The sequence below is a fragment of the Hyaena hyaena genome, unplaced genomic scaffold, assembly GCF_003009895.1.
Source record: "Hyaena hyaena isolate Hyena2069 unplaced genomic scaffold, ASM300989v1 scaffold_252, whole genome shotgun sequence".
Taxonomy (NCBI): Eukaryota; Metazoa; Chordata; class Mammalia; order Carnivora; family Hyaenidae; genus Hyaena; species Hyaena hyaena.
The window spans coordinates 1,041,179-1,067,563 of record NW_024080884.1 but is presented as its reverse complement, the minus strand read 5'-3'; the positions used below and the strand labels follow the sequence as shown (position 1 = coordinate 1,067,563).

Genomic DNA, 26,385 nt, shown 5'->3' with positions numbered 1-26,385 from the left:
CATATGTTTGCACGTATAGGAGGATTAGGAGGAACTTGACGGAGGAACAAGGGGGAGAAGAAGGGCGGAAATGGTGGGGGAAAGGGAGAGAGGCAAACCATGAGAGACTCTTGAATGCTGACAAAAACTGAGGACTGATGGATGTGGGGGGGGAGGGGGGATGGGCATGGAGGAGGGCACTTTGGGGATGAGCACTGAGTGTTATGTAGAAACTAATTTGACAATAAACTATTTGTAAAAAAAAAAAATAAAAATAAAGAGGCTGTCTTTTTTCCATTGGATACTCTTTCCTGCTTTGTCAAAGATTAGTTGGCTGTACACTTTTGGGTCCACTTCTGAGTTCTCAATTCTGTTCCATTGGTCTATGGGTCTGTTTTTGTGCCAATACCATACTGTCTTGATGAGACAGCTTTGGAGTAGAGGCTAAAGTCTGGGATGGTGATACCTCCCGTTTTGGTTTTATTTTTCAGTATTACTTTGGCTATTCGGGGTCTTTTGTGGTTCCTACAAAATTTAGGATAGTTTGTTCTAGTTTTGAGAAGAATGCTGGTGCAATTTTGATTGGGATTGCATTGAATGTGTAGATAGATTTGGGTAGCAATGACATCTTAACTATGTTTATTCTTTCTATCCCTGAGCATGGAATGTTTTTCCATTTCTTTGTGTCTTCTTCAATTTCCTTTATAACTTTTCTATAGTTTTCATCATACAGATCTCTTGTATCCTTGGTTAGGTTTATTCCTAGGTATTTTATGTTTTTTTGTGCAATTGTGAATGGGATCAGTTTCTTGATTTCTCTTTCTGTTGCTTCATTGTTGGTGTATACAAGTGCAATTCTTAATGCCCATCACCCATTTAGCCCATTCCCCCACTCAACTCTCCTCTAACAATCCTCAGTTTGTTCTCTGTATTTAAGAGTCTCTTATGGTTTGTCTTTCTCTTTTTATCCTATTTTTACTTCCCTTCCCCTATGTTCATCTGTTTTGTTTCTTAAATTCCATATATGAGTGAAATCATATGATATTTGTCTTTCTCTTACTGACTTATTTCATTTAGCATAATACACTCTAGTTCCATTCATGTTGTTGCGAATAGCAAGATTTCATTCTTTTTCATTGCTTAGTAGTATACCACATCTTCTTTATCCAGTCATCAGTCAAACGACATTTGGGCTCTTTCCAATTTAGCTACTGTCAATAGTACTGCTATAAACATTGGGATGCAATAACATAAAATTTTAAATAAAGTATTATGCTTTGGGGGGCACATTTATTCAGAGCAATAAACATACAATATGTTAAAGGAATTAATTTTTCTATCTTCATTAGTGTTGGTAGAAACAGTATGGTCACAGGATCATTTTCAAAAGCAAGAAGACCAAAGTAGAAGAAAATATGATCAATGAATAATAAAGAAATTTAATTTTTTTCTGTGTAGGACTACCAAGTCTTCAACTTTGTAAGATAAAACACACTGGGTATGATAATGTTATCAATTTTTCTTTCTGGAAATACTCTGAGATGGCTAGTGCCCCTACCTTAATTTCATACAAGCTACATCATGTCTTGCTTCTCTCCTACTCACTCCTTCCTCTTCACTCACACTGAGTTCCCTACTGTTGTCAACGCTCAGAAAGTTCCCTCACTTCCCTCAAGTCTTTATTGAAATGTTACTATACCATAGTCACCTCACCCCCATGGACACTGTTCCCAACTTGCTTTATTCTTTATGGTTGTGATCAACTATTTCTATTTATTTGTTCATTGATTCATTTACCTATCTACCTAAAATGTACACTGCACAAGACGAGTGGCTTTGTGTTCCTTACTAACAACTTCATCCCCCATAATTGAATTATGGCCTGGTTTGTACTAATTCTCAACAAACATTTGTTAAATTAATGAATAAACTACTTGTTTGAGTCCAGCAGTAAATATATTTGAACCATAGATAATTATAGTTGATGACCCATTATCTAATCCTTTAGAAAGGAATTTTAGAGCATTCCATAAGATGTAGTTTTCTTTTTTTAATATTCTCTTATTCCCTATTTACATTTCCCACCTTTGAACAAGTAACTTTTTGGAAACCTCACTATCAACTAGCTCATATAAAAACCATTCTAATTCTTTTCTATGAGTGATTTCTCATTAAATGAAAAATAAGACATGAAATAAGTGGCATTTAGTAAAACGTAATAACAAAATATGATACTGCGAAAGGTTTCCTAACTGATTGAATTTGCAAGGTATCTTCATAAATAATGATTATTCAATCAACTCCGATGATTCTAAACATCCATAGAAAATTTAAGTATGGCAATGCTCTACAACAATAAACATATCCTACCTTAATGTGCTAATATAATATATAATAGTGGCGCGTTTTATTGGCTTTTAGGAGAGCTAATTTTATAATAAAGCTACCTAAAGGGATTTGTACCCACCTTCCTTTTCTACCTCTATAATTTTAGAAACATTCAACATCGCAAGATTTGGGAAACTGCTAGAATGTCCTAGCAGGTCTGTGTGGTGCAACAAAAATATTGGGTGCTGAAGTCTATAAAAATGGTAGTTCCTGCTTTGGAACCATTTCTTTAAAAATTACTTTAAATATATCATTAAATTTTAAAAAGATTTTTAAAGTTTCAAAAATTTTTCTGAGATATAGACAAGCCCTGCATACTTCTCACCCAGTTTCCCCTGATGGTAGCATCTTCCCTTATCATAACACATTAGTCAAAACTAAGAAACTATCGTTGATATAGTACTGTTATCTAAAACTCAAGAATTTATTTAGATTATTATTTTTTAACTAATACCATTTTGCCCTTACAGGGTCCTATCCAGGATACAGCACTGCATATATTATTCTGTCTCCTTGGTCTCCTCTGACCTGTGACAGAGTTTGAGGAGTACTGCTCAGGTATTTTGCAGAAGGTCTTTCAATTTATGTTCATCTGATCTTTTCGTCATGGTTACACGGAGGTTTATTTAGTCTTAAAAAAAGAGTAAGAAGTGCCATTCTTATCACATCCTATCAGGGGACATATGCTACCAACATGACTTGTCACTTAGGATCTTAATCTTAATCTTAGTCACCTAAGCAAGAGATGTTTGCTGGGTGCTTCAGTATAATTCTACATTTTTTCCCCCTGCAAGTTCTACATTTTGGAAATATATCACTAAGTTTAGGTCGTAGTCATGGTGGAAGACTCTACATTCAACCTCCTAGGGGAAATTTAAATCCATTATTCAGGGTTTTTCTATAAAAAATACAGATGAGCCTCAAATGCTAAGTGAAAAATTACAGACCTAAGCAATACATATGCTAAGATTACAGTTAATGATACTCTAGAAAAGGCAACTTTATTTGGACAAAACAGTTTATTCGTTGTCAGGAGCAGTGAGTGACAGAATGGGTTCACTCAAAATGGTTCGTAGGAAGTTTTTAGGTGCCAGTGCTTATTTGACATGAATCTGACTATATTCCTACAACTATATGCTAAAATTGTGACTGTTAATGTGTGGAAATTATGCATTAATTATAAACTGACAAAAATAACCGGTAATACAAAAACGTGCGTGTTCAATGAGAAAACCAGCATGGCCCCCACAGGTAGTTTAATTGCTTCCCTCTTGGGAAGGTGGAATGAGGTGCTGGAAAGGTTCTCCCACGGGAAATTCCCAGAGAAGCTCTGTGTCTATAATTCTCTCTACATTGCCCTTCATTACCCAATGAAATCCCAATATGACTCCACATGACATCATTGTAGAGGGACCAGTCTACATCCTGAACCCATTTGGTGATCATTTATTCATCTCAACATTAAACTTGCTACTGCACAGAAACCTTATCATGGAATTCTCCATCAGCCTGCAACCACATTCAGGGGAAACATCCGAAGATAAAAATCACATTGATTGACTTTAAAAATGATAATTTCTTATTGAGATGTTTTACAAACCCCTTTGCTTGTTATTTACAGAGACATGCCTGTGAATTATGTAAGAGGTAATCTTATCATCTTTATTTTACAAATAAGGAGAAGGTAAGTGATTCCTCTATGGACACAGAAAGTGCATAAATTCAGAAATTGAACCATCTTAATGTTCTTTCCTCCATTTTCCCTGCCTCAGACCTTGGAGTTTATGACCATGTCCTGAGAGAGCTCCTTTAGTAGGATTTATGCGTTACTCTACAGCTGAGATTCTGATTCAGACCCGCTACTCAGCATTGCCTCTTCCTGCTCACCCAGCAGACAGGTCAGCATCCATATTCCATAAACATTTTGAATGAGAAGTATAATCCATGCAAAAGCAGTAGGGCAGCTCTGCTTACTTCGAGTTGTTTGGGAACAGTAATTCAATGTTTTTCCAAAACACGGAGGTGAGACTGGCATATAAATGTCAAACTTTCCGTCAGAAGGGAGTTTACTGATACTTAAGGAGCATCGTTCTGCTTTGCTAAAGTTACAAACAAAACAGCCACAGATGATTCTCTAGTTGATCAAGTGGTGATTTCATCCTGTTCACCCAATGCTGGCCTCTCATTGGACAGAAACAAACAAGAGCAAGAGTGAAATAATCGTTAAACTACACAATTTCTATTATGAGTTAACAAGTTCCAAACTATATTTTAAACTCTCCCCTATAATCTCAAGCTTATTGTCACCAGTATGATCGCACATGTTGACAGCAAATGGCTAAAAGCAGAGCCTTTTGATTACACAGAAAGGGGATGTAACTCTTGAATCTTGACTTCTTCCCACGCTAGCTGTGTATTTTAGAGCATCACATAACTTCTCAAATCCTCACGTTTCACAGTGGTGAAGGAGGGATAATAATACTACCTACTGTATACACACATGCATTTACATATAAAGCCCATATTATTGCTTATAGAGTGTAGTATAGGCTCCAAGTGGACACGTGTGTTAAAGTTAGCAAACAATATCTACAGTGGACACGTGTGTTAAAGTTAGCAAACAATATCTACAATGTCCAATGTTGGCAAGCAATGTCCCTCCTTGTACAGGGAAATTGTCAAAGTTTAGGAGGAAGATATTAGTCGTTAGCAGAAGAGGGATGCCCTTCCAAGGCTTCAAGTTCAAGTGAGCAGATTTACAGTACTCTACCTATGGAGGAGTACTGACTATCCCAGCCCCTCGGGCTCCAGGTATCACACCATGTGCACTAGGCATGCATCTCTCAGAGACTTCAGTGGGAAACCACAAACTGATTTTGGACTAGTAGAGACAAAGAGCAATTATAAATTGAGTTAAATTCAATTTGATTTAAATACACTTCAGACTATCATCTTAGGAACCATTCGGTGTGGGTTCAAAAGTTGGTTCAAAGAATGGCTTGTCAATTAATACTCATTTAAATATAAAAATTGGGGCACCTGGGTGTCTCAGTCAGTTAAGTCTCTGACTTGAGCTCAGGTCATGATCTCATGGTGCATGGGTTCAAGCCCCGCATTGTGCTCTGTGTTGACAGCTCAGAGCTTGGAGCCTGCTTCAGATTCTATGTCTCCCTCTCTCTCTCTGCCCCTCACTTGCTTGCATTCTGCCTATCTCTCTCTCAAAAATAAATATTTAAATTTTTTCAATAAATAAATATAAAAAATTACTCAATGTCTTGTGCATATTTATTTATTACACACAGAGAGAGAGAGCGGAAGTGGGTGAGGGGCAGAGAGACAGGAAGAGATCAGCATGAAGCCTGATGCAGGATCCAGAGATCCAGACCTGAGCCAAAATCAAGAGTCAGACACTCAACTGACAGCCACCGAGGAGCCCGTTGTGCTTCATAATTTAAATGACTGTAATAACAAATCAGACTCATGATGTTCTTGAGAAGATGTACAGATTTTCCACAACTTACAACAAGCTTATGTTCCAATAACCCTACAGGAAGTTGAAAATGTTGTAAGTTGAAAATTTACTTAATACACTTGATTAACTGAACATCACAGCCTAGCCTCTCCTACCTCAAACATACTCTATGCACCTACATTAGCCTACAGTTGAGCAAAATCATCTCATGCAAAGCCTGTTTTATAATAAATATGTCATGTAATGCCTTGAACGCGGTACTGAAAGTGAACCACAGAATGGTTGTCAGTGTCTGGGTTGTTGACCTTCGTGATCGCATGGCTGACTCGGGGTTGTGGCTGGTACCAATGCCTAGCATCACAAAAGAGTCGAACCTCACATCACTAGGCTGGGAAAAGATCAAAATTCACAATTCAAAACTTGATTTCCACTGAATGTGTGTCCCCATAGTCAAGTAGACAAACCCTAAACTGAACCATTGTAAGTGGGGACTGTCTGTACCTCTAGTGTCTGCAGCAGTTCCTGGAAGGTGGGTAATGTGCAAGTACCTGCTTCCACTAAGTTCGGGGAAAATGAACTGCCAGGCATTCATTCTGGACAAGCCATCTTGATCAAGTTATTTAATTCTCCACACCTCAGTTTACAGATTTCTGAAATTTTAGAATTGAGGAGACATTCCATACTTCAGACTCAACAGTTTGCAAATACACATTATTAATGCACTGACTTTTGTGGTCAAACTAATTTCTTTTATCTGGAGAATCTTGAAATACAAACTACTGCTCTAGTGAAATAACACATCTGCATGTACACTTTTCAATATAAGTCTCTGTTTATCACCACCCATTTCTTTCTTCTCATCGCCGCAGAGCATTTGTGGTTCTCAACATTGATGGATAACAGGACAGAAGTGACACAGTTCATCCTACTGGGACTAACCAGTGATCCAGGCCTGCAGGTTCCCCTCTTTATCATGTTCACCCTCATCTACCTCATCACTCTGGTCGGAAACCTGGGGATAATGGTGTTGATTCTGTTGGACTCTCGTCTCCACACTCCCATGTACTTTTTCCTCAGTAACCTGTCTCTGGTGGACCTTTGCTACTCTACAGCTGTCACTCCCACAGTCATGGCTGGATTACTAATAGAGGACAAGGTCATCTCTTATAACACATGTGCTGCTCAGATGTTCTTTTTTGTAGCGTTTGCCACTGTGGAAAATTACTTGTTGGCCTCAATGGCCTATGACCGCTATGCAGCAGTGTGCAAACCCCTCCATTACACTACCACCATGACAACGGGTGTGTGTGCATCTCTGACCATAGGCTCCTACATCTGTGGTTTCCTGAATGCCTCTATCCACACTGGAGACACATTCAGCCTCTCCTTTTGTATGTCCAATGTGATTCATCACTTTTTCTGTGATATTCCTGCAGTCATGGTTCTCTCTTGCTCTGATAGACATGTAAGTGAGCTGGTTCTTGTTTATGTAGTGAGCTTCAACATCATTTTTGCTCTCCTGGTTATCTTGATTTCCTACATATTCATATTTATCACCCTCCTAAAGATGCACTCATCTTCAGGATATCAGAAGGCTTTATCCACCTGTGCTTCTCACTTCTCTGCAGTCTCTATCTTTTATGGAACTATCATCTTCATGTACTTACAGCCCAGCTCCAGCCATTCCATGGACACAGACAAAATGGCGTCTGTATTCTACACCATGATCATCCCCATGCTGAACCCTGTGGTCTATAGCCTGAGGAACAAAGAAGTTAAGAGTGCACTCATGAAGCTCCTTTCAGAGGCAAAATTATGTTTAAGATTGTGATTTTTTTTAACATTGTACAATGTACAGTAATCTAATTTCATCAAGACCACAGTGAAATTAATTTCTGAAGTGATATCCTTACTTATTCAATGCCTCTTATCCAGAAAGGAAAAAAAATGTATGTCCAGAAAAGTAATACCTGAACAAGAATGGTTAAGATGTCTTGGGGCCTGGGAGCCTGGTGGCTCAGCTGTTAAGCATCTGACTTCTGCTTAGGTCACGATCCCAGGCTTAATGAGTTCAAATCCCACATTGGGTGAGCTGGAGCCTCACCTTGGGTGAGCTGGAGCTCTGACTTAGGTGAGCTCCTCTTTTCTTTCTCTTTCTCTCCATCCTTCCCTCGCTTGCACCTTCGCTCACTTATTCTACATGCATTTTTTTTCTACTACATCAATGCAGAAACATATAAAACAGGGGCACAAATGAAACCATAAACAAAAGCTGACGCATGTGCCCATAAGGATACACACATTTTGGAGTAGGGAATTTCCCAGAATTAAATGGATTGTTGTTAGTTTTTAATAATAGTAATTTAAATATTTAACTCATGTGTTAGGATAGAAATTTATGTCCAATATTTTTTTTTATTTTTTTTTAATGTTTTATTTATTTCTAGGAGAGAGAAAGAGAGACAGCGTGAGCAGGGGAAAGTCAGAGAGAGAGGGAGTCACAGACTGAAACAGGCTCCAGGCTCTGAGCTGGCAGTCAGCACAGAGCCCGACGTGGGGCTCGAACCCACGAACCCACGAACCGCAAGATCATGACCTGAGCGAAAGTCGGACGCTTAACCGACTATGCCACCCAGGCGCCACTATGTCCAATATTTTTATTTCATCAGTTGAATGCTGTTCTAAGAGTTCTAACTTGAGAATATCCTTGAGAATATACTTAAAATAATATATTACTAAATGAGTCTATGTACGTTTAAGGGATACAGCTGATTTTCTGCTTTGCTAAAATATTTTTTTAACATTTATTTATTTTTGAGAGACAACGAGACAGAGTGTGAGCAGGGGAGGGCAGAGAGAGAGACACAGAATACGAAGCAAGTTCCAGGCTCCAGGCTCTGAGCTGTCAGCCCAGGGCCCGATGTGCGGGGGACTCGAGCTCACAAACCGTAAGATCATGACCCAGGCACCCCAATTTGCTGAAATATTTTTATCTTACTCAGTGTTTGTACTCCAAAGTTTGGGCACAATGATTTCCTGGATCCCATAATCAAGTGAATCATCTGAAACAATCCCATGATATTTACTTTGAAGTGATGCCTCATTAAATGGCAAGTAACATATCAAATAAGTAGTTTAGTAAATCATAAAAAGACATGAAATTTAAAGTGTTTTGAAGGGTTGGGGCACCTGGGTGGCTCAGTCTGTTGAGTGTTGTACAACTCTTCATTTTGGCTCAGGTCATGATCCCAGAGTCATGGAATCAAGCCCCTCATTGGGATTCACACAGAATGAGGAGCCTGCTTGAAATTTTCTCTCTCTCTTCCCGTCTCCCCAGCTCACGCTCTCTCTCTCTCTGAAAAAAATTATTTAAGGGCTAGTATCTAATTTTATTTGAAAATTACTTCATATATATGAAATATAGTTAACTGAAATGATTCTAGATATCTAACATATATATCTGATATATATGACAATATCTGTCAATAATAAAGATAATATACATTCAATATGCTAGTATAATGCACAATACTTATGCTTTTAATTTTGACCCTTAGAGAGCTTTATACTGTACAAATCCACCCACATAAATGTGTACCCTCATCTCATTTGTTACCTCTAGATAACAAAAGATTTTGATATTTCAGTATTTGTAAGATTGTGCTTGAATATGCTAATATCCACATGTTACTATTTGGGGGCAGTGTAGTATAACACAAACATTCACTTCTATGTTTATGGTGACGTTTTTTTCTATCAAAAACATTATTATCTAAATTTTTATTATTATCTTACATAATTACTTCTATTATTAGAATATTAGAATAATATTAGAATGTTAGAATAATTAATTCTAGAACTATTTTAGAGTTACAGAAAATTTTCAGAATAGTGCAGAATGTTCAATGTAACCCTGTGGCAATTGGAATAATGACCTGTAAAGAGATTCACATCCTAATTTCTGGAATCTCCCAAGGTTACCTTATATGGCCTAAAAGGATTGTGTAGATATGATTAACTTAAAGATTAATCCCATATTTTCTGTGTGGACCATGAAGAAAATCCCATGTATACTTATAAGACATTTGACCACAGATAAAAGAGGAGTAAACAATATGACATTGGAGTAGATGAAGTCATGTGGCCATAAACCATGGAAGACAGCAGCCATTAAAAGATGGAAGAGGCAAGAAATAGATTTTGTCTTAGAGCCTATGGAGAGAGCGTGGCTCTTCCAACACACTGACTTTTGTCCAGAGAGCCTGATTTGGATTTCTGGATTCTAGACTGTGAAAGAATTAATATTATGTTGTGTAAGCTTCTAAGTTTGTGGTCATTTATTATAACAGCCATAGAAAATGAATACAACTCTCACCTAGTTTCCTTTAAAAAGTAACCTTATATTACCATGAGGCATTTGTAAAACTAGGAAACCAAGATTTGTGTATATTAATTGTACTCTGGTATGTAGAGTTTTAAGTGTTTTAACAAATGAGTCTTGTATTCGCCAGCACTGTACCATTGCTTCTCGGCCTTTTGGCTAAGATCAAGTGTAGTACCAGCATTGTACCATGGAGAATACATTGTCATCCTAATATTTCTCTTTCGATTTCTGTTATAGACTATCAGTCCTTACTCCCTCATCTCTTGGAAATAATTGAGATTTTCTCCATCCCTATGTTATATGAATGGAATCTCATGATGCAGAGACTTGGGAAGGAATAAATAAAAACTATTTTTGTTCACAGGTAACATGAATGTCTGTGTAGAAAATATGAAAAAATAGGGAAAAATTAGTCCCTCCCAAGACTAATAAGTGATTATAGTATGATTTTTGGATGCAAGACTAATATACTAAATATGATCACTTTCTTATATACTGAAAATGAACAAGTGGAAATTGAAATTAAAAACATGAGCACTGGGTGTTATATGTAAACCAACTTAACAATAAACTATTTAAGAAAAAAAAACATGAAGTCTTTCATATTAGCACCCCCAAAATCAAATAGTTATAAATCTAACAGGATAACAAAATAAGAAACTACCAAAATTTAGGGTGGCTGGGTGGCTCATTCGGTTCACCAACTGACTCTTGATTTCAGCTCAGGTCATGATCTCACAGTTTGTGAGTTTGAGCCCTGCGTCGGACTCCATACACAAGGCACCAAGACTGCCTGGATTCTCTCTCTCCCTCTCTCTGTGTGCCCCTACCCTGCTAATGCTCTCTCTCAAAATAAATAAATAAACTTTTAAAAAACCCACAAACTGTGATGCTGATGGCGTTTTTTATTAATATGGCATTAGACATAGTTTTTCTCTGATGTATTTCAAAAGAAGAGATTGAACCAGGTAGTAGAGAAACTAATGGAAAATGGATTTTTCCTGAAAAGAAAAATCAGCGTCTCATAAATAAATATATCCCATCACCAGGATTGAGGGGCCTTCGAGATGTCAATTCCATAAGATTCCTAAATTGAAATTTGCGTGTCTTCCATTACTGTTCATTCTGAATGGGAGCTCCTTTTTTCCTGTTATCTTTACTCTAGTCCAATTTTATTTATTGGAAATGAATGTGGAATGAGCTAAGTTTTCCTTTTAGTGCATAAGCTACTAGGCAACAAGGAGCCACACATGGACTGGGTGGAGAAGATCTTTTAACCTCTTCAATAGCCTGGACATTGTGCTTCTATATTAATTAATTGGGATTTAGGTTGTCTCCCTGGTGGCGGTAAATAGTAAATTTTCCATATGGAAGGAAGGTAAAATGGATATTTGATGATCATAAGCATTATAATGGAAAAGAAAGGTTAGTTGTTGTCCTAAGCCATTTCTTTTTTACTCCTGGAAACATATGTAAGCTCAATTCCTCTGCCTTCATACAATTAATTTTAACCATGTGTTTGTGTTCTTGGCCATAGAATATGAGTACAGATCATATATGCCATTTCCAAGTCTGGATCACAAAACTCTCCAGGTGATGTTCTGTTCATTCCCTTTCTTTGTCACCAGCTGGGTGGAGTGGATTCAGACCACAAGAGATGACAAAACCACTAATTGAAAGAATCTGGGTCAACTGAATCTCTGTCCAGATTTCCACAGAACTAGTGGAACAATATGCAAGCAGGAAAGCCCTCTGCCTTTTGCAGTTTGCTTGCTTTGCAGCTAGTATTATTTACCCTAACAGATACAGAGAACTTCCCATAGGTTCATCTGGAGGATGTTGTGTTGGTGGGAAGGATTTATACCAGGAAAACTATCAAATTTCTCCAATATAACTTGATTCTACAAAGATTTCTTTGTTAAATTTTTTATTGTTTACTATTTTTGAGAGAGAGACAGTGCGAACAGGGGAGGGGCAGAGAGAGAGGGAGACCCAGAATCTGAAGCAAGCTCCAGGCTCTGAGCTGTCAGCACAGAGCCCGACGTGAGGCTAGAACTCACAAGCCATGAGATCATGACCTGAGCTAAAGTCTGATGTTTAACCGACTGAGCTAACCAGGCACCCCGTACAATGATTTCTTTTTAATCCTCACCAGCCTCCAAATCATAACCAAAATGGCTAGCACCAATAAACATCACAGGTTTCAGAGAGAGAACAAATCAATGTGAATTCCATTCCATCCAGAACTTTGTGATATGGGGCAAGTTATTTAAGGGTTCTGTGTTTCTAATGGGGAAACTACCGCGTCTCTCATGGACTAACGTTAAATGGGCACTGAATGAGCCAGACTGTAGCATAGTGCCTGGAACAGAGTAGATACTCAAAACATGTCAGCATCCTTTCCCTTCCCTTCCTATTTCTTATCTCTTTTTCATTCATCTAATTGGTCAACCTTCTCCATAGAACGATTACAGCAGTTAATCTGGTTAGATTAACCAATTTTAGATTGGTTTGATTTTATAGATTTAGCTATAGTACTGAATTGCAAGCCTTTTGAGCCCAAAGATGTTATCTCATTTAGATATGTATTCGCAGAGTCTAGACTAAGGTTTGTTCCATAGAACTCAAGAGAATCTCATGAAATGTGATTCTGTACAGGAACACACTTACATGGAAGAAGAAGGCACAAATATTTATCTCTATCATCTTCTTCATAATAGTGATCAAAATATTGTTTATTCATTTTTGTGTGTTGACTCTTTTCATCTGTTTTCTCTATTAAAATAAAAGTTCTATGCAGCTGGGAACAATTTCTGCTTTGTTCACTAACAAAGACTCTGGACAGTTCAGAGCTGAGGCTCAGTAAAAGATTCTGTGGAATGAATAACTGCATGATAAGAGGAACTGACACTGAACAGAAAAACTCATCATCTGTTTGTAAAAACAGAACACAGACGACACAACATGCTAGCTCATGCTGCAGTAACACATTAAATTGAATCCCCAGTGGTTTAACACAACAAAGATAATAAAGATTTTATGTTAGTTTCCTATGGCTGCTGCAACAAACTCCCACACTCTGGGGCCTTAAAACCACACACATTTGTCTTCTCACAGTTCTGGAGGCCAGTGGTTGGAAATCCGTTTCACTGGGATGAAACAAAGTCATTGGTCTCCAGTGTCACTAGGGGAGGCTTCGTCCCTGGTGTATTTCATCTGCAGGTGGCTGGCAGCATCCCTCCGTTGTATTTCCATCAGTCTCTGCCTTTGTGATCACATTTTCTCCTCCTATTGTCTGTTTAATTTCCCTCTGCCTGTTCTTTTTTAATGTATGTGAGATTAGCATAACAAAACCTACTATTTTAAATTGTGCAACTCACTAGTATTTAGCACATTAACAATGTTCTGCAACCATCACCTTGATTTAACTCCAAAAGATTTTTTTTTTTATTCATAGAGAAGATCCTGTACCCTTGAAGACCACTGATGGTGGGAACCAGTAACCTATGGATTTACCTATTATGGATATCTCAGGTAAGTAGAGTCATATAATATGTGATCTTTTATCTCTGACTTCTTCTACCCAATTTAACATTTTTGAGGCTCATCAAAAATGTTGAGGTTGTAGCATGTATCATGCTTCATTTCTTTTTATGGCTGAATAATACTCCTGTGTACATATATACCACATCTTTTCATCCGTTCTCAATTGGGGGACATTTGGATGATTTTCACCTACTGGCAATTGTTAATAATGCAGCAGAATATGTGTATCCATGCACAAGTGTTGTTTGAGGATCTATTTTCATTGTTTGATAATATTACCAGGAGCAGAATGGCTGGTTCATATGGTAATTCTATGTTTAACTTTTGAAGACCATCAAACTGTTTTTCACAGTAACTGTTCCATTTTTCGTTCCCACCAGTAATGTACAACTGTTCCCGTTTATCCACATTCTTGCTATGATTTGTTAGTTTCCATTTTGTTTCATACACCATCCTAATGGGTGTGAAATTGTATCTCGTGGTTTTGATTTACTTTTCCCTAATGTCTAATGATTTTGAGCATATTTCCACGTGCATTATTGGCTATGAGTAAATCTTCTTTGGAAAAATGTCTGTTCAAGTACTTAGCCCATTTTTCAAAGGGACTATTGGTTTTTCTGTTAAGTTGTATGAGTCCTTTATATAGCCTGCATATTATGTCCTTATCAGAATTGTGATTTGCAATTTTTTCTCCCATTCTAATGTTTTTCTTTTCATTTTCTTGAAAATGTACTTTGATGATATACAAAGGTTTGTAATTTTGAAGTTCAATTTATGTCTTTTTTTTTTCTCTTGTTGCTTGTGTTTTTGATATAATACATAAGAAACCATTGCCCAATCCAAGGCCTGGAAATTTTCTCACATTTTCTAATGGTTTTATGTTTTTAGCTCTCATATTTTGGTCATCAACCATTTTGTGTTGAGTTTTGTATATGCTGTGAGAAGGGGTTCAACTTCAGTTTGGCATGTGGATATCCACATTTGTTGAAGACTTCTTTTCCCATTGAATAAACTTGGCACCTTTGTAAAAAGTCAATTGACAATAGGTATATGGGCTTATGTCTTGTTTCTCAATTGTATTCAATTCATCTATGTCTCCATCCTTATGGCAGTATCAAACTGCTTTGATTAATTTAAATTTGTTTTGAAATCCAGAAGGGTGAGTCCTCCTACTTTGTTCTTCCTTCTCAATATTGTCTTGGCTATTGACGGTCCCTTGAAATTCCATTTGAATTTTAATAATAGCCTTTCTCTTTGTGGTCATTAGAATTATGAGAGGGATTGCATCAAAGCTGTAGATCACTTTGGAAAGTATTGCCAGTCAGCAGTATCATATCACCCAATCCATGAACATAGAATGCCTTTCTATTTATTTAGGCCTCCTTGAATTTCAGCAATTTATTCTGTAGTTTCAGTGTACAACACTTTCACCGTTGTTTAAAATTATTCCTCTGTATTTTAACATAAGGAGGCTATTGTAAGTGGAATTTTTTCCTTAATTTTCTCCTGGGATTGTTTATTGTCAGTGTATGTAAGCACTACTTATTTTTGTTTGGTGAATAAGTTTATTGGCAATAGTTTCTTGTACATTCTTTGGGATTTTCTCTATGTCTGGCATCTGAAAATCATACAGTTTTTCTTCTTCCTTTCCAATTTATATGCCTTCTAACTCTTATTTTTTATGTAATTACTCTAGATAGAACTTTCAGTACAACTTTGAATATGAGTAGTGAAAGCAGGCATTCTTGTCTAGTATGTGATCTTACAGGAAAGATTTCACTCTTTCACATTTGAGTTATGATGTTAGTTGTTGGCTTTTCATTAGTACTCTTTATACTCTTGAGGAAGTTCACTTCTATTAGATTTCTGGTTGCTTTTGTCATGAAGGTGCTGGAGATTTATTTAAATACTTTTTCTGAATGAATAAATCAGATAATTTTATATGTTTTTCTCCTCAATCTATTAAAGTGGTTAATTACCTTGAGTGATTTAAAATTGTGTTTTTTCTAGCCTTTTAAGATATAATTGACAAATCCCATTATATAAGTTTAAGATGTGTAACGTAATTATTTGAAATGATTGCAGCGATGTTTGATTAACATTTATGACATCACATAACTACCACTTTTTATCCTGTGATGAGAAATTTTAAGATCTAACATCTTAGAAACTTTCAAATATGTATATTAGTATTGTTAATGATAGTAATCATGGTGTATGTCATATTCCTAGTACTTATTAATCTTATAACTGTATATTTGTACCTTTAGCCACCTTCACCTGTTTTCTTGATTCCTCAGCTTCTACCTCTGGAGCCACATGAGTGCCTAGGGGATGTGAATAGAGCATCACCTGCATTGGCTACAACAGGGAAATTCAGGAAAGAAAAGAAACCCATCTGTCTGCAGACCAGAATCAAATTTTTGAATGAACTTAGTAGTATTAAAGCTGAATTTACTCTCCATATTTTTTGGCCTATGTGTCATATTGTTGGTTTGTTGTAAACACAAGAAGGAAAACAGGGATTTATTTATCAACCTCTAAAAATCCAATAGCCTATAATTTAATAATAACAAGTAAAATAATGGAAAGGAATAAAATAAATGGCAGATGGACAACAAAATAAAATTTTAGAACCTGTTATAAATATCAATAATGTAAAAAATGTGAATGTATTAAGCCCACTAGTTATGGACTGAGTAGCAAATTGATACAATTAGGGAAAGGAAAGAAAATTACCACAAATGCATCTATGTGCTACTCAACAGAAGAAACTATATCCCTGTATACAATTTAATTGCTTCTTCCCTAGATAGAAGTGATTGCCTTCACAGGGGCCTGTCCCCTAGGAATTTCACATCTACAAATTTTCTCCTGACTCTCATTCATTAGGGTTTGAATTCATATCATGACTCCACATGACAATATTGTAAAGGGACCAGATTCTGAGTAGACCTTTTGGTCACCATTTATCCAAGTGAATGTTAATTTTTTTTAGTACACACACCAGTGTTTCCCCAATCTGAGTGTTGGCAGTGGCTCTGCAACCACAGTCAGGTGAAGCACCCTAAGATAATAATTATATTATTTTATTTCCAAAGGATAACCTTTACTAAGGTCCTTAAAGACCCACCATCTTTCACAGACAAAATTCTGTGAAATCATGGGACAAGTAATTTTATTGTGTCTATACCACAAATAAGGAAACTGCACACTGTGAAAGGTAAATGACTTTTCTAAATACACAGAAGAATCCATGGTAGATGCAAGACATGAGCCTGGGCTTCCCAGCTCCATGTTTATGATACTTCTTCATCTCTCCATGAACCTTGGAACTTTGGGACCAATACCTGAGATATGCTTCAAAATTTTTATACATTCTTCTAGTTGAATTTCTGATTTCAGACTCAGTTCAGGATTGCCTTTTCTTTTTTTTTTCAAGAGCAAGGTAAGCTTCTCTATTTAATATATGCTTTTAGTGAAAAATGTAATTGATGCAGAAGCAGCGGGTCAGCTACCTCTTCTGAGTTTTTGAGCTCCTATCCAGTTGTTTGGACAATTTTTCTGAAACCTTGGCTTAAGTATAGGATTCAAATGTAAGAAAGAAATATGAGAAGAAAACCACTTTAAATAGCAGAAAGTAGGATAGTATTTATGAAATTTCATGCTGCTTTCCTTAAGAAGATGGCAAAAATCTATTGTTTTGTGCTGGTCCAAGTCTGTTGGTAACCAGATTTGTGGCTGAACTGATTCTTTAGGTTCTCATTATAATTGCAAAACCTGCTCAGCTGTAACCATCAGGAGACTTTAAAGAGACAAAGTTTATTATTCACGGGTCCTGAAAACCACATGGCATCTCTGGGGCCATACAGCAAGGTCATGGATAGGGAGAGAGAGCAGGTCTGCATTCTGTTTTTATTGGTGTGGAGGATGGAGACCTAAGGTTCTGGGATTCACATTTCAGTGGTGAATTTAAAACAAAAGAGAGGGAATTTAAAACATAGCAAGAGAAAAACAAGCAGCCTGAATGGTAGGTTATCTAAATCTACCAACATCTTTAAAACCAAGGAGTCTGGGAGGTGAGAAGTTAATTCTTTATTTAATGGCTGGCAATGTGTTTATCCAAGATAGACATCACCTAACAGGCTCAGTCAGTAGAGCATATGAGATAGACATATTTGGGGGGAGGGTAATGGATAGACATTTTTGAAGGGGTATCTCTCTGAGTGGATGCCTAGGCAATCAAACCATAAATCAGGCACTTGCATTAGAAAGAAAAGAAAACTTTCTGTCGAGGCTTAAACCGCAACTATGATAGATGGTACTCTGATTGGGTAGTTGGTAAGCTTCTCCTGTTTACTACATGTAGGCTTGTTACTGAAGGGATAACCAACCAAAAAGGGTGAAATGACACTTCTTTAGACTCCAGAAGGATCATCATGAAGCTACCAAGATCTTTATTCCATTTTTACTATAATTTTCCCTACAACCTGCCCTTTTATTACTGGATCATCTAGAAAATCTAACAATGCAATGTTTGAAGCCACAGGCATTAAAATCAGTGGGATATGGGTTTGTTTCTTAAATAACTCATACAAGGTGTAGAATTTTAAACAGGCATGTAACTTCCAAAGCCTTCATTTTCTTAACTGTAAATTGGGTTGTGTGTGTGTGTGTGTACACAATTTATATCTATTCCTCTTCTGTTATTTCTATCTATTCATCCATCCATCCATCCATCCATCCATCCATCCATCCACCATCTATCCCTTCTTGATCTATCCTCTATATTCCTCTTTGGTGTTTCTCTGCCTGCCTACTTATCTGTCGTTTCTGATTTCTGTTTATCTGTCAGATAAACTAGCACATAAACACTGGGTTAAAGCTGTTAGTAATTCCCAGAAATACGATTTGGGAATGGATTTACTCCAGATATGTGACCTTGGGTAAATTAATACCTTTTGGGCTGATTATTATACACAATCATAAAGTTGGCCATGAGACCTGTGAAGCTGTGAAGGTGTCTCAGCTTCAACAGTCTCTACTACTCTAGGTAGTTTATCTATTCTATATTCTCTTCATCCCCATTGTGCAAGTCAGAATAATGCTCTCTGGTATGCCCACATCCTAATCCTGGAAATCGTGATTATGTTCTCTTACATGAAAAGGTATTGTGCGCATATGAATAGGTTAAGGATTTTGAGGTAACAATTTTATATTGGACTCTCCATATGTGCCCAATAAGAACATTCCAGTCATCATAAAATATAACGAATGCTAAACAAGAAATTATAACTTTATACTATTATTGAGTGATGGGTTCACAAACACAAATACTGTAAATTCCAGACATGCAATGTGTAGAGGGGCCAGAAAGAAGATGGTGGCAAATAGTAGTTACCAGAAAATGGATGTCCCTCAAGGACTTCGAATGTAAATAAAAAGATTTAAACCATTGTGCTTGCCCAAAAACAATCTACAGACTTGAGTCAACTCCACAGTATTTTCAACCCTCAGTATTTATGATCCAACTATGGCTGACAATAAGAATGAGACTAAGATAAAATAGGAGTCTTTCAACCCAGGCTAAAGTGTGGACCAAAGGAAGAAATTAAACAAAAGAGGTCTGTGTGAGGGTCTTCACACAGAATGGATGACAAAGCCACTTACAAGGGGGGTGTAGGACAGAGTAAGAAACACTGGAAGAAACAAAAAATCTAGGTGGGCATAGGGTGTCAAAAAACTCACATCAGAGTAAAGCTGCCAGATGTCAAAACCCACTCGCACCTAGTTCCATTCGAATTATAAGATTATGAATAGAACGCATTGAGATGGTGCTGAACACCCACACTGTGTGAACTGTTTGTCATGATTATTTCATCTAACACTTACAGAGGTAGGTTCCAATATCACCTTCATTTTACTGATGGATAAAATGAGGCTCAGCAGGGGCGCCTGGGTGGCTTAGTCGGTTAAGCGTCCGACTTTCGCTTAGGTCATGATCTCGCGGTTCGTGGGTTCGAGCCCCGCGTCGGGCTCTGTGCTGACTGCAAGCTCAGAGCCTGGAGCCTGTTTCAGAGTCTGTATCTCCCTCTCTCTCTGACCCTCCCCTGCTCACGCTGTCTCTCTCTCTCTCTCCTAGAAATAAATAAAACATTAAAAATTTAAAAAAAAAAAATGAGGCTCAGCAAACTTTGCTGAGGACCAATATCTCCCAGGTGGTAAATGGGAGTTCTTCTGTGTGAATGCATATACACATTAGCCAAATATTTCACACCCAATTCTGTATCTTCTTTTGCCTTTGTTGACTGTATGTGTCTCTAATACATTAATGTGCATTAATCTCCCTGCGTATATTCGCATACATTTGTGGATTGCTCTGCTGTGCAACCCCAAGCATTAAGTTTGGAAGAATGGATACCATGATGAAGTATAAACTGAATGAGATGAAAGTAAATTCAAATTCATTGATGACATTTAGTTTGGGAGTCATTCTGAATGTGTCTAAAGCATGGCTCTGTCAATAACCAGGTAAACTTGAATACCCAATCTTTTTGTTGCTAAGTTATTTATGATATATATGAGCATAGTAACTAATCAATCTAATGGGGATGCAGAGAGGATTGAATAAATACACATAAGCACTACTGAAGTGGAAGTTATTAGTGAACCCAAAAGATCTGATTTGGGAGATCAATCATTTCTTGGCATGTGACCTTAGACAGCTCATTATCCTTTCCTGTGACTCAATTTACTCATATAAAAAAATAAGAAGTTGAGAAGACAATCTGTGATGAACCTTCCTTTACAAAAGTCTATTCTTTTATGGATAAGTTATCACTAAATTGCATTGTCATTCCCATGCTTAGAAATGGAGAATATTTACAAATAACCTATGGTTATAATCAAATAATGCTTATGCATTTCAATTTCTGTGCAACTTTTTTTTATTGATCATTCTTTGCCACAGAGCATCTAGTGATTCTCAAATCACATCCATGAAGAATAATACAGACGTGACTGATTTCATCCTGCTGGGACTAACCAATAACCCAGAGCTGCAGTTTCCTCTCTTTATAATGTTCACGCTCATCTACCTCATCACTCTGATTGGAAACCTGGGGATGATCATGCTGATCTTGCTGGACTCTCATCTCCACACTCCTATGTATTTCTTCCTCAGTAACCTGTCTCTGGTGGACTTTTGTTACTCCTCAACAGTCACTCCCAAGGTCATGGCTGGGCTCCTAATGGGAGACAAGGTCATCTCCTACAATGCATGTGCTGCCCAGATGTTCTTTTTTGCAGTCTTTGCCACTGTGGAAAACTACCTCTTGGCCTCAATGGCCTATGACCGTTACACAGCAGTGTGCAAACCCCTGCATTACACCACCACCATGACAATGCGTGTGTGTGCTCGTCTGGCCATGGGATCCTATGCTTGTGGTGTCTTAAATGCCTCTATAAACATTGGAGACACCTTTAGTCTCTCTTTCTGTATGTCCAGGGTGGTCCATCACTTTTTCTGTGATATTCCAGCTGTCATGAATCTGACTTGCTCTGATAAACACAACAGTGAGCTGATCCTCGTTTTTATCTCAAGCTTCAATGTCGTTTTTGCACTTTCTGTTATCTTTATTTCCTACCTGTTCATATTTACTACCATTCTGAAGATACACTCGGGTGAGGGATACCAGAAGGCTTTATCTACCTGTGCTTCTCACCTTGTTACAGTTTCCATATTCTATGGGACAGTCATCATCATGTACTTATAGCCAAGTTCCAGCCATTCCATGGACACAGACAAAATTGCATCCGTTTTCTACACTGTGCTCATCCCTATGCTGAACCCTGTGGTCTACAGCCTGAGGAACAAAGAAGTCAAGAATGCATTCAAAAAGGTTGTTGAAAAGGCAAAATTTTCTCTAGGTTTTGTCTCAATGAAGTAGAGTCCACAGAAAGCTACCTAGATTTACTCCCTGCTACAACTCAAATGTTAAGGACATTTGGGATATTAGAAAAAAATATTACTCTAATATTATTTATTTCTTTAGTTGAAGAATAGGTCCAATCCTCTAAAATGCAAAATTAAAAAAAAGTAATGGTTTTTAATGAAGTTTATTTAATTCATCATTAAATATGTGCTTTTGTTGGCATATTCCATCTGGAGCTAAATAATGATAACAGCTCAACAAATTAATGCCTCAGTCATTACTGAGTTATTTGGGGGAAAAAAGTGAATTCATGTGGAAGTTTGCCAAAGAAACAGCATATTAGAATAAAATATGTAATTACATTATCTGTACCTTTATCTTCTGAGTACCAACTCTTCACATTTTATTTTAAAAATTGCATTAAAGGGGCATCTGGGTGGCTAAGCATCCGACTTCAGCTAAGGTCATGAACTCATGGTTCATGGAGCCCACTTCGGAGCCCCATGGAGCTCCATGGTGAGCACAGAACCCACTTTGGATCTTCTGTCTCCCTCTCTTTCTGCACCTCCACCTGTGCTTGCTCTCTCTCAAAAATAAACACGTAAAAATAAAATTTTAAATGCATTAAAAATAATAATGGTACTTGAGGTTTTTTGGTAATAAATGTTTTGAAATGGTTAGAGCCACTCGTTAATTTATACTTTCGTGGAGTAACCATTCATCCACCTCATTCACCCTTGGTCCTGCAGTCCTGGACAGTCCCAATCTTGCCTTGTCTCAGTATTTGCTATTTCCTCCATATGGGCTATTTTTTACACTTATTTCAGAGTGCTGGTTAAATGTTACCCAAGGAGTCTGTAGATGCCTGCCATGACACCTTTACAAGATAGTCACTCCTTTTCCGTGGACTTTTCCCCTAAGCCTGCTCTATTTTTCATAGACATTATCAACATTCAGCTCTTCTGTTTACTTATTCATCTGTTCATTTGTTTCCCTTGAATGCATAGAAAGTCATTTCATGCAATAGCTTAGTGTGATGATTTCACTGAAAATGAAGCTTTGAGCCTTATTTAAAAATAACTTTCCTGAGCAGCAAAACAGCTCCAGAAATTCCAAGTTATATAGGTGAAAGTGAGTCACAAAAACTCACTTCAAGGGGAGAATACCACAAATATCAACCTCAACTCTTGCAGAAAATTAGCAGTCTCAAAAAAACCCGCCACTTCTGTGAATAATTCTTCCTCTTTTTTTTAAATGTCCCAAACTGCTCGCTTGCCTACTTGCAGTCAACCAATCAGTGACTAATGTGTCTGAAGACCAGTTAGAACATCTCGCCCACTTCCAAAAACCAGATCTTAGTAAAACACCTGCCAAATATACACTGGCTCGGTATTTCTTCATTCTACTCAATGAATTTACTCTTTTCTAATACCCTTGAACTCCTGCTGAAATGAAATTTACTGGAAATGGTTTTCTTTGATGCAAGTTCATGAATAAACTACTTTTGTTAATGTTGTGTGGGACATAGTTTTGTGTTCGATATACTTCCGAAGTGGCAATAAAGAATAATGAATAAGAAGAAAAAAACATTCAAGCGATTGGAACAAGGAGCCAAGGAAAACAGTGGAAAATTGAATTATGCCTAGAGAAAAAAAACCAAGTCTCATAAAAAAATATTCCCCATCACCAGGGCTGAGGGAGCCTTTTAATGTCAGTTCAGCAAGATTTGTGAACTGTCTGGTGTCTCTTCAATTACTCTCTGTTAGGAATGGTAGGGTGTTTTAAAACCTGGCCTAACATTATTTGCTGGATATGACTATAGAATGAGGTAAGTTTTCTTTTTATTTCCTAGGTTGTTAGATCATGAGGATCCATTTCTAGACTGGATGGAGAGACAATTTAATCAATCCGTTAGCCGGGATGTGGAACTTTTTTTTTTCATTAAAATTTTTTTAAATATAGTTTATTGTCAAGTTGGTGTCCCTGCAACACCCAGTGCTCATTCCAACAAGTGCCCTCCTCAATGCCCATCACTCATTTTCCCCTCTCCCCCATCAACCCGCAGTTTGTTCCAGTATTTAAGAGTCCTTTATGGTGTGGAACTTCAATGGCGATTAGTTGAATTTTAGATTGTCCCCCTGGTGGAGGTGCATAAAGCGTCCTCTGGATGGAGGAAATGTAAAATGGACATTTGCTGACCAAAACATTATAATGGAAAAGACAGTTCATTGTTTTCCCAGCTATTTCTCTTTTATTCCTGAGCATGTAGCTAGCAGGCTCCAACTTTTTAAATTTTTTTTTTAAAAAATTTATTTCTGAGAGAGAGAGAGAGGCAGCGTGAGCAGGGGAAGGTCGGGGGGGGGGGGGGACACAGAATCAGAAGTAGGCTTCAGGCTCTGAGCTAGCTGTCAGCACAGAGCCCGACGCGGGGCTGGAACCCACTAACCGCAGCTCATGACCTGAGCCGAAGCCAGACGCTTAGCCGGCTGAGCCACCCAGGCACCCCGCAGGCTCCATTTTTCAGCTCTCATGAAATTATTTGAGACCCTAAAACTGTGTTCTTGTGACTGGAACGTGAGTGTAAAGTCGTGTGCTACTTTCAAGTCTGTCTCCTGAAAAACCTTCCGTGTGATCTTCTGTTCATTGTCAGTCTTTGTCATGCCTAATAGAATTGATACCACAAAACATGGGAAAACCACGAATCAGAGAGACTTTGGGTCACTGAACCACAGGATTATTTCCCATAGAACGACTAACTGAACAGTATATAAGCATAAACCTCTTAAAACCATGGCACTGAAATACTGGAATCTCCTGGTAAGGCAGCTGGTATTATTCACACTAACTAATTCAGAAAATTTCCTATAAGTCGATCTACATGCTGTTTGGAGTAAGTCAGAAGTAAGGGTCTATATAATGAGGAAAACTGTCAACCTGCTATAACACAATATAATGCCACAATTGTTTATTTGTGAGCCCGCAGTCAACTTCACTCAATCTCCAAATCAAAACACAAATGGCTAGCACACATAAAATTAGCACAGGTTTTAGAGACAGAAAATAGCTCAACTTGAATTCTATTCCAACAAGCTTTTCAATACAGGTCAAGCTAATCAAATTTTCTGAGCTTCAATTGGGGAAAATAATGCCTGCCTCACAAAATTATAAGCTGATTAAGCCAGAACATAGTACAGTGTCATAACAGAACAGATGTTCAAGAAATGTTTCCTTTCCTTTCCATTCCATTCCCTGCCTTTCTTTTATTTCCTCCTCTATATTGTCAGTCCTCTCCATATTACTATTGAGACACTTATTATCGTATTGCTTTGTACTTACAATTTCTGACTTTTGTCTTTTGTTCTATCTATGTGATGTATCACACTTAATTTGTTTGTGTTGAACCATCCTTGGATCCTGGGAATAAATCCCACTTGATCATGGTTTATGATCCTTTTAATGTGCTGTTGAATTAGATTTACTAGTATTTTATTGAGAATTTTTGCATCTACATTCACCAGGGATAGTGCCCTGTAGTTTCTTGTTTTGTTTTGTTTACTTTGTAGAATGCATACCTGGCTTTGGCATCAGGGTAATGCTGGCCCTGTGAAATGAGTTTGGGAGTGTTCCCTTCCCTTCAGTTTTTGGGAAGAAGCTGAGAAGCGCTGGTGTTCATTTTTTAGTTAATTTAGTTAAATGTTTAGTAGAAATCACCCATGAAGCCATCTAGTCCTGAGCTTTTCTTTCTTAACAAGGTTTTGATTACTGACTCTTACTCATTATTGGTCTGTTCTGATTTTTAAAAATTTTCATGATTTAGTCTTGGAAGGTCATATATTTCTAGAAATTTATCCATTACATGCCCAATTTGTTGGCATATAGTTGTTCATAGTAGTCTTTTATTAGCCTTCATATTTCTATGACATCAGTTGTAATGTCATTTATGAATTTATTAACTTGACCTTTTCTCTTTTTTTCCTGGTAAGTCTAGCTAAAGGTTTGGCAATTTTGTGTATCTTTACAAAAAACCAACTTTGTAATTACATAGATTTTTTTAACTTTTAATTTTCTCTATTTTATTATTTTTGCTCTGATCTGTTATTTCCTTTCTTCTGCTAACTTTGGGCTTAGTTTGTTCTTGGTTTTCTATTTCTTTGAGTTATAAAGTTTTGTTGTTTATTTGAAAATTTTAAAATGTCAGTATATATTGTGAAGCTTCCCTCTTAAAATAACTTTTGCTGCAATCCATAAGTTTTCATATATTGTGTTTCCATTTTCATTTTTTCAAGATATTTTTTGATTTCCCATTTGACTTCATCTTTGACCCGTTAAATGTTCATGACTGTATTGTTTAATTTCTACATTTGTGAATTTTCCAGTTTTCTTCCTGTTATTGATTCCTAGTTTCATGCTATTGTCGTTGAAAAGATTTTTTGATCTGATTTCAATCTTTTTAACTTGCTAAAACTTGTTTGTGACCTAAGATAGCATCTATCCTGGAGAATGTTCAGTGTGCACTTGAGAAGAAGGCATATACTCTTGCTGTGGGATGTAGTGCTTTGTATATGCCCATTAGGTCCATTTGATCTACAGTATAGTTCAAATCCAAAATTTTCTTTTTGATTTTGTCTTGATATTTATTCAGTGTTGAAAGTAGGCTACTGAAGTCCTTTACTATCATTGTA

At 37.2% G+C, this 26,385-nt stretch overlaps 2 protein-coding genes and 1 pseudogene across 2 annotated transcripts; all 3 read left to right on the top strand.

The window, feature by feature from the left end:
• Positions 1 to 4,251: 4,251 nt before the first annotated feature.
• On the top strand, positions 4,252 to 7,670 carry LOC120240356 (olfactory receptor 5B3-like). The gene is made up of 2 exons (XM_039245071.1): positions 4,252 to 4,265; positions 6,709 to 7,670. The coding sequence occupies exon 2, from the start codon at positions 6,732 to 6,734 to the stop codon at positions 7,668 to 7,670; it is 939 nt and encodes a 312-aa protein (XP_039101002.1). The 5' UTR covers positions 4,252 to 4,265; positions 6,709 to 6,731.
• A 2,689-nt stretch (positions 7,671 to 10,359) lies between these two features.
• Positions 10,360 to 10,508, top strand: LOC120240396 (annotated as a pseudogene).
• A 10,256-nt stretch (positions 10,509 to 20,764) lies between these two features.
• Positions 20,765 to 21,718, top strand: LOC120240316 (olfactory receptor 5B17-like). Its single transcript, XM_039245034.1, is given in 1 exon segment — positions 20,765 to 21,718. A coding segment is annotated over 1 exon segment (951 nt). The 5' UTR covers positions 20,765 to 20,767.
• Positions 21,719 to 26,385: the final 4,667 nt, after the last annotated feature.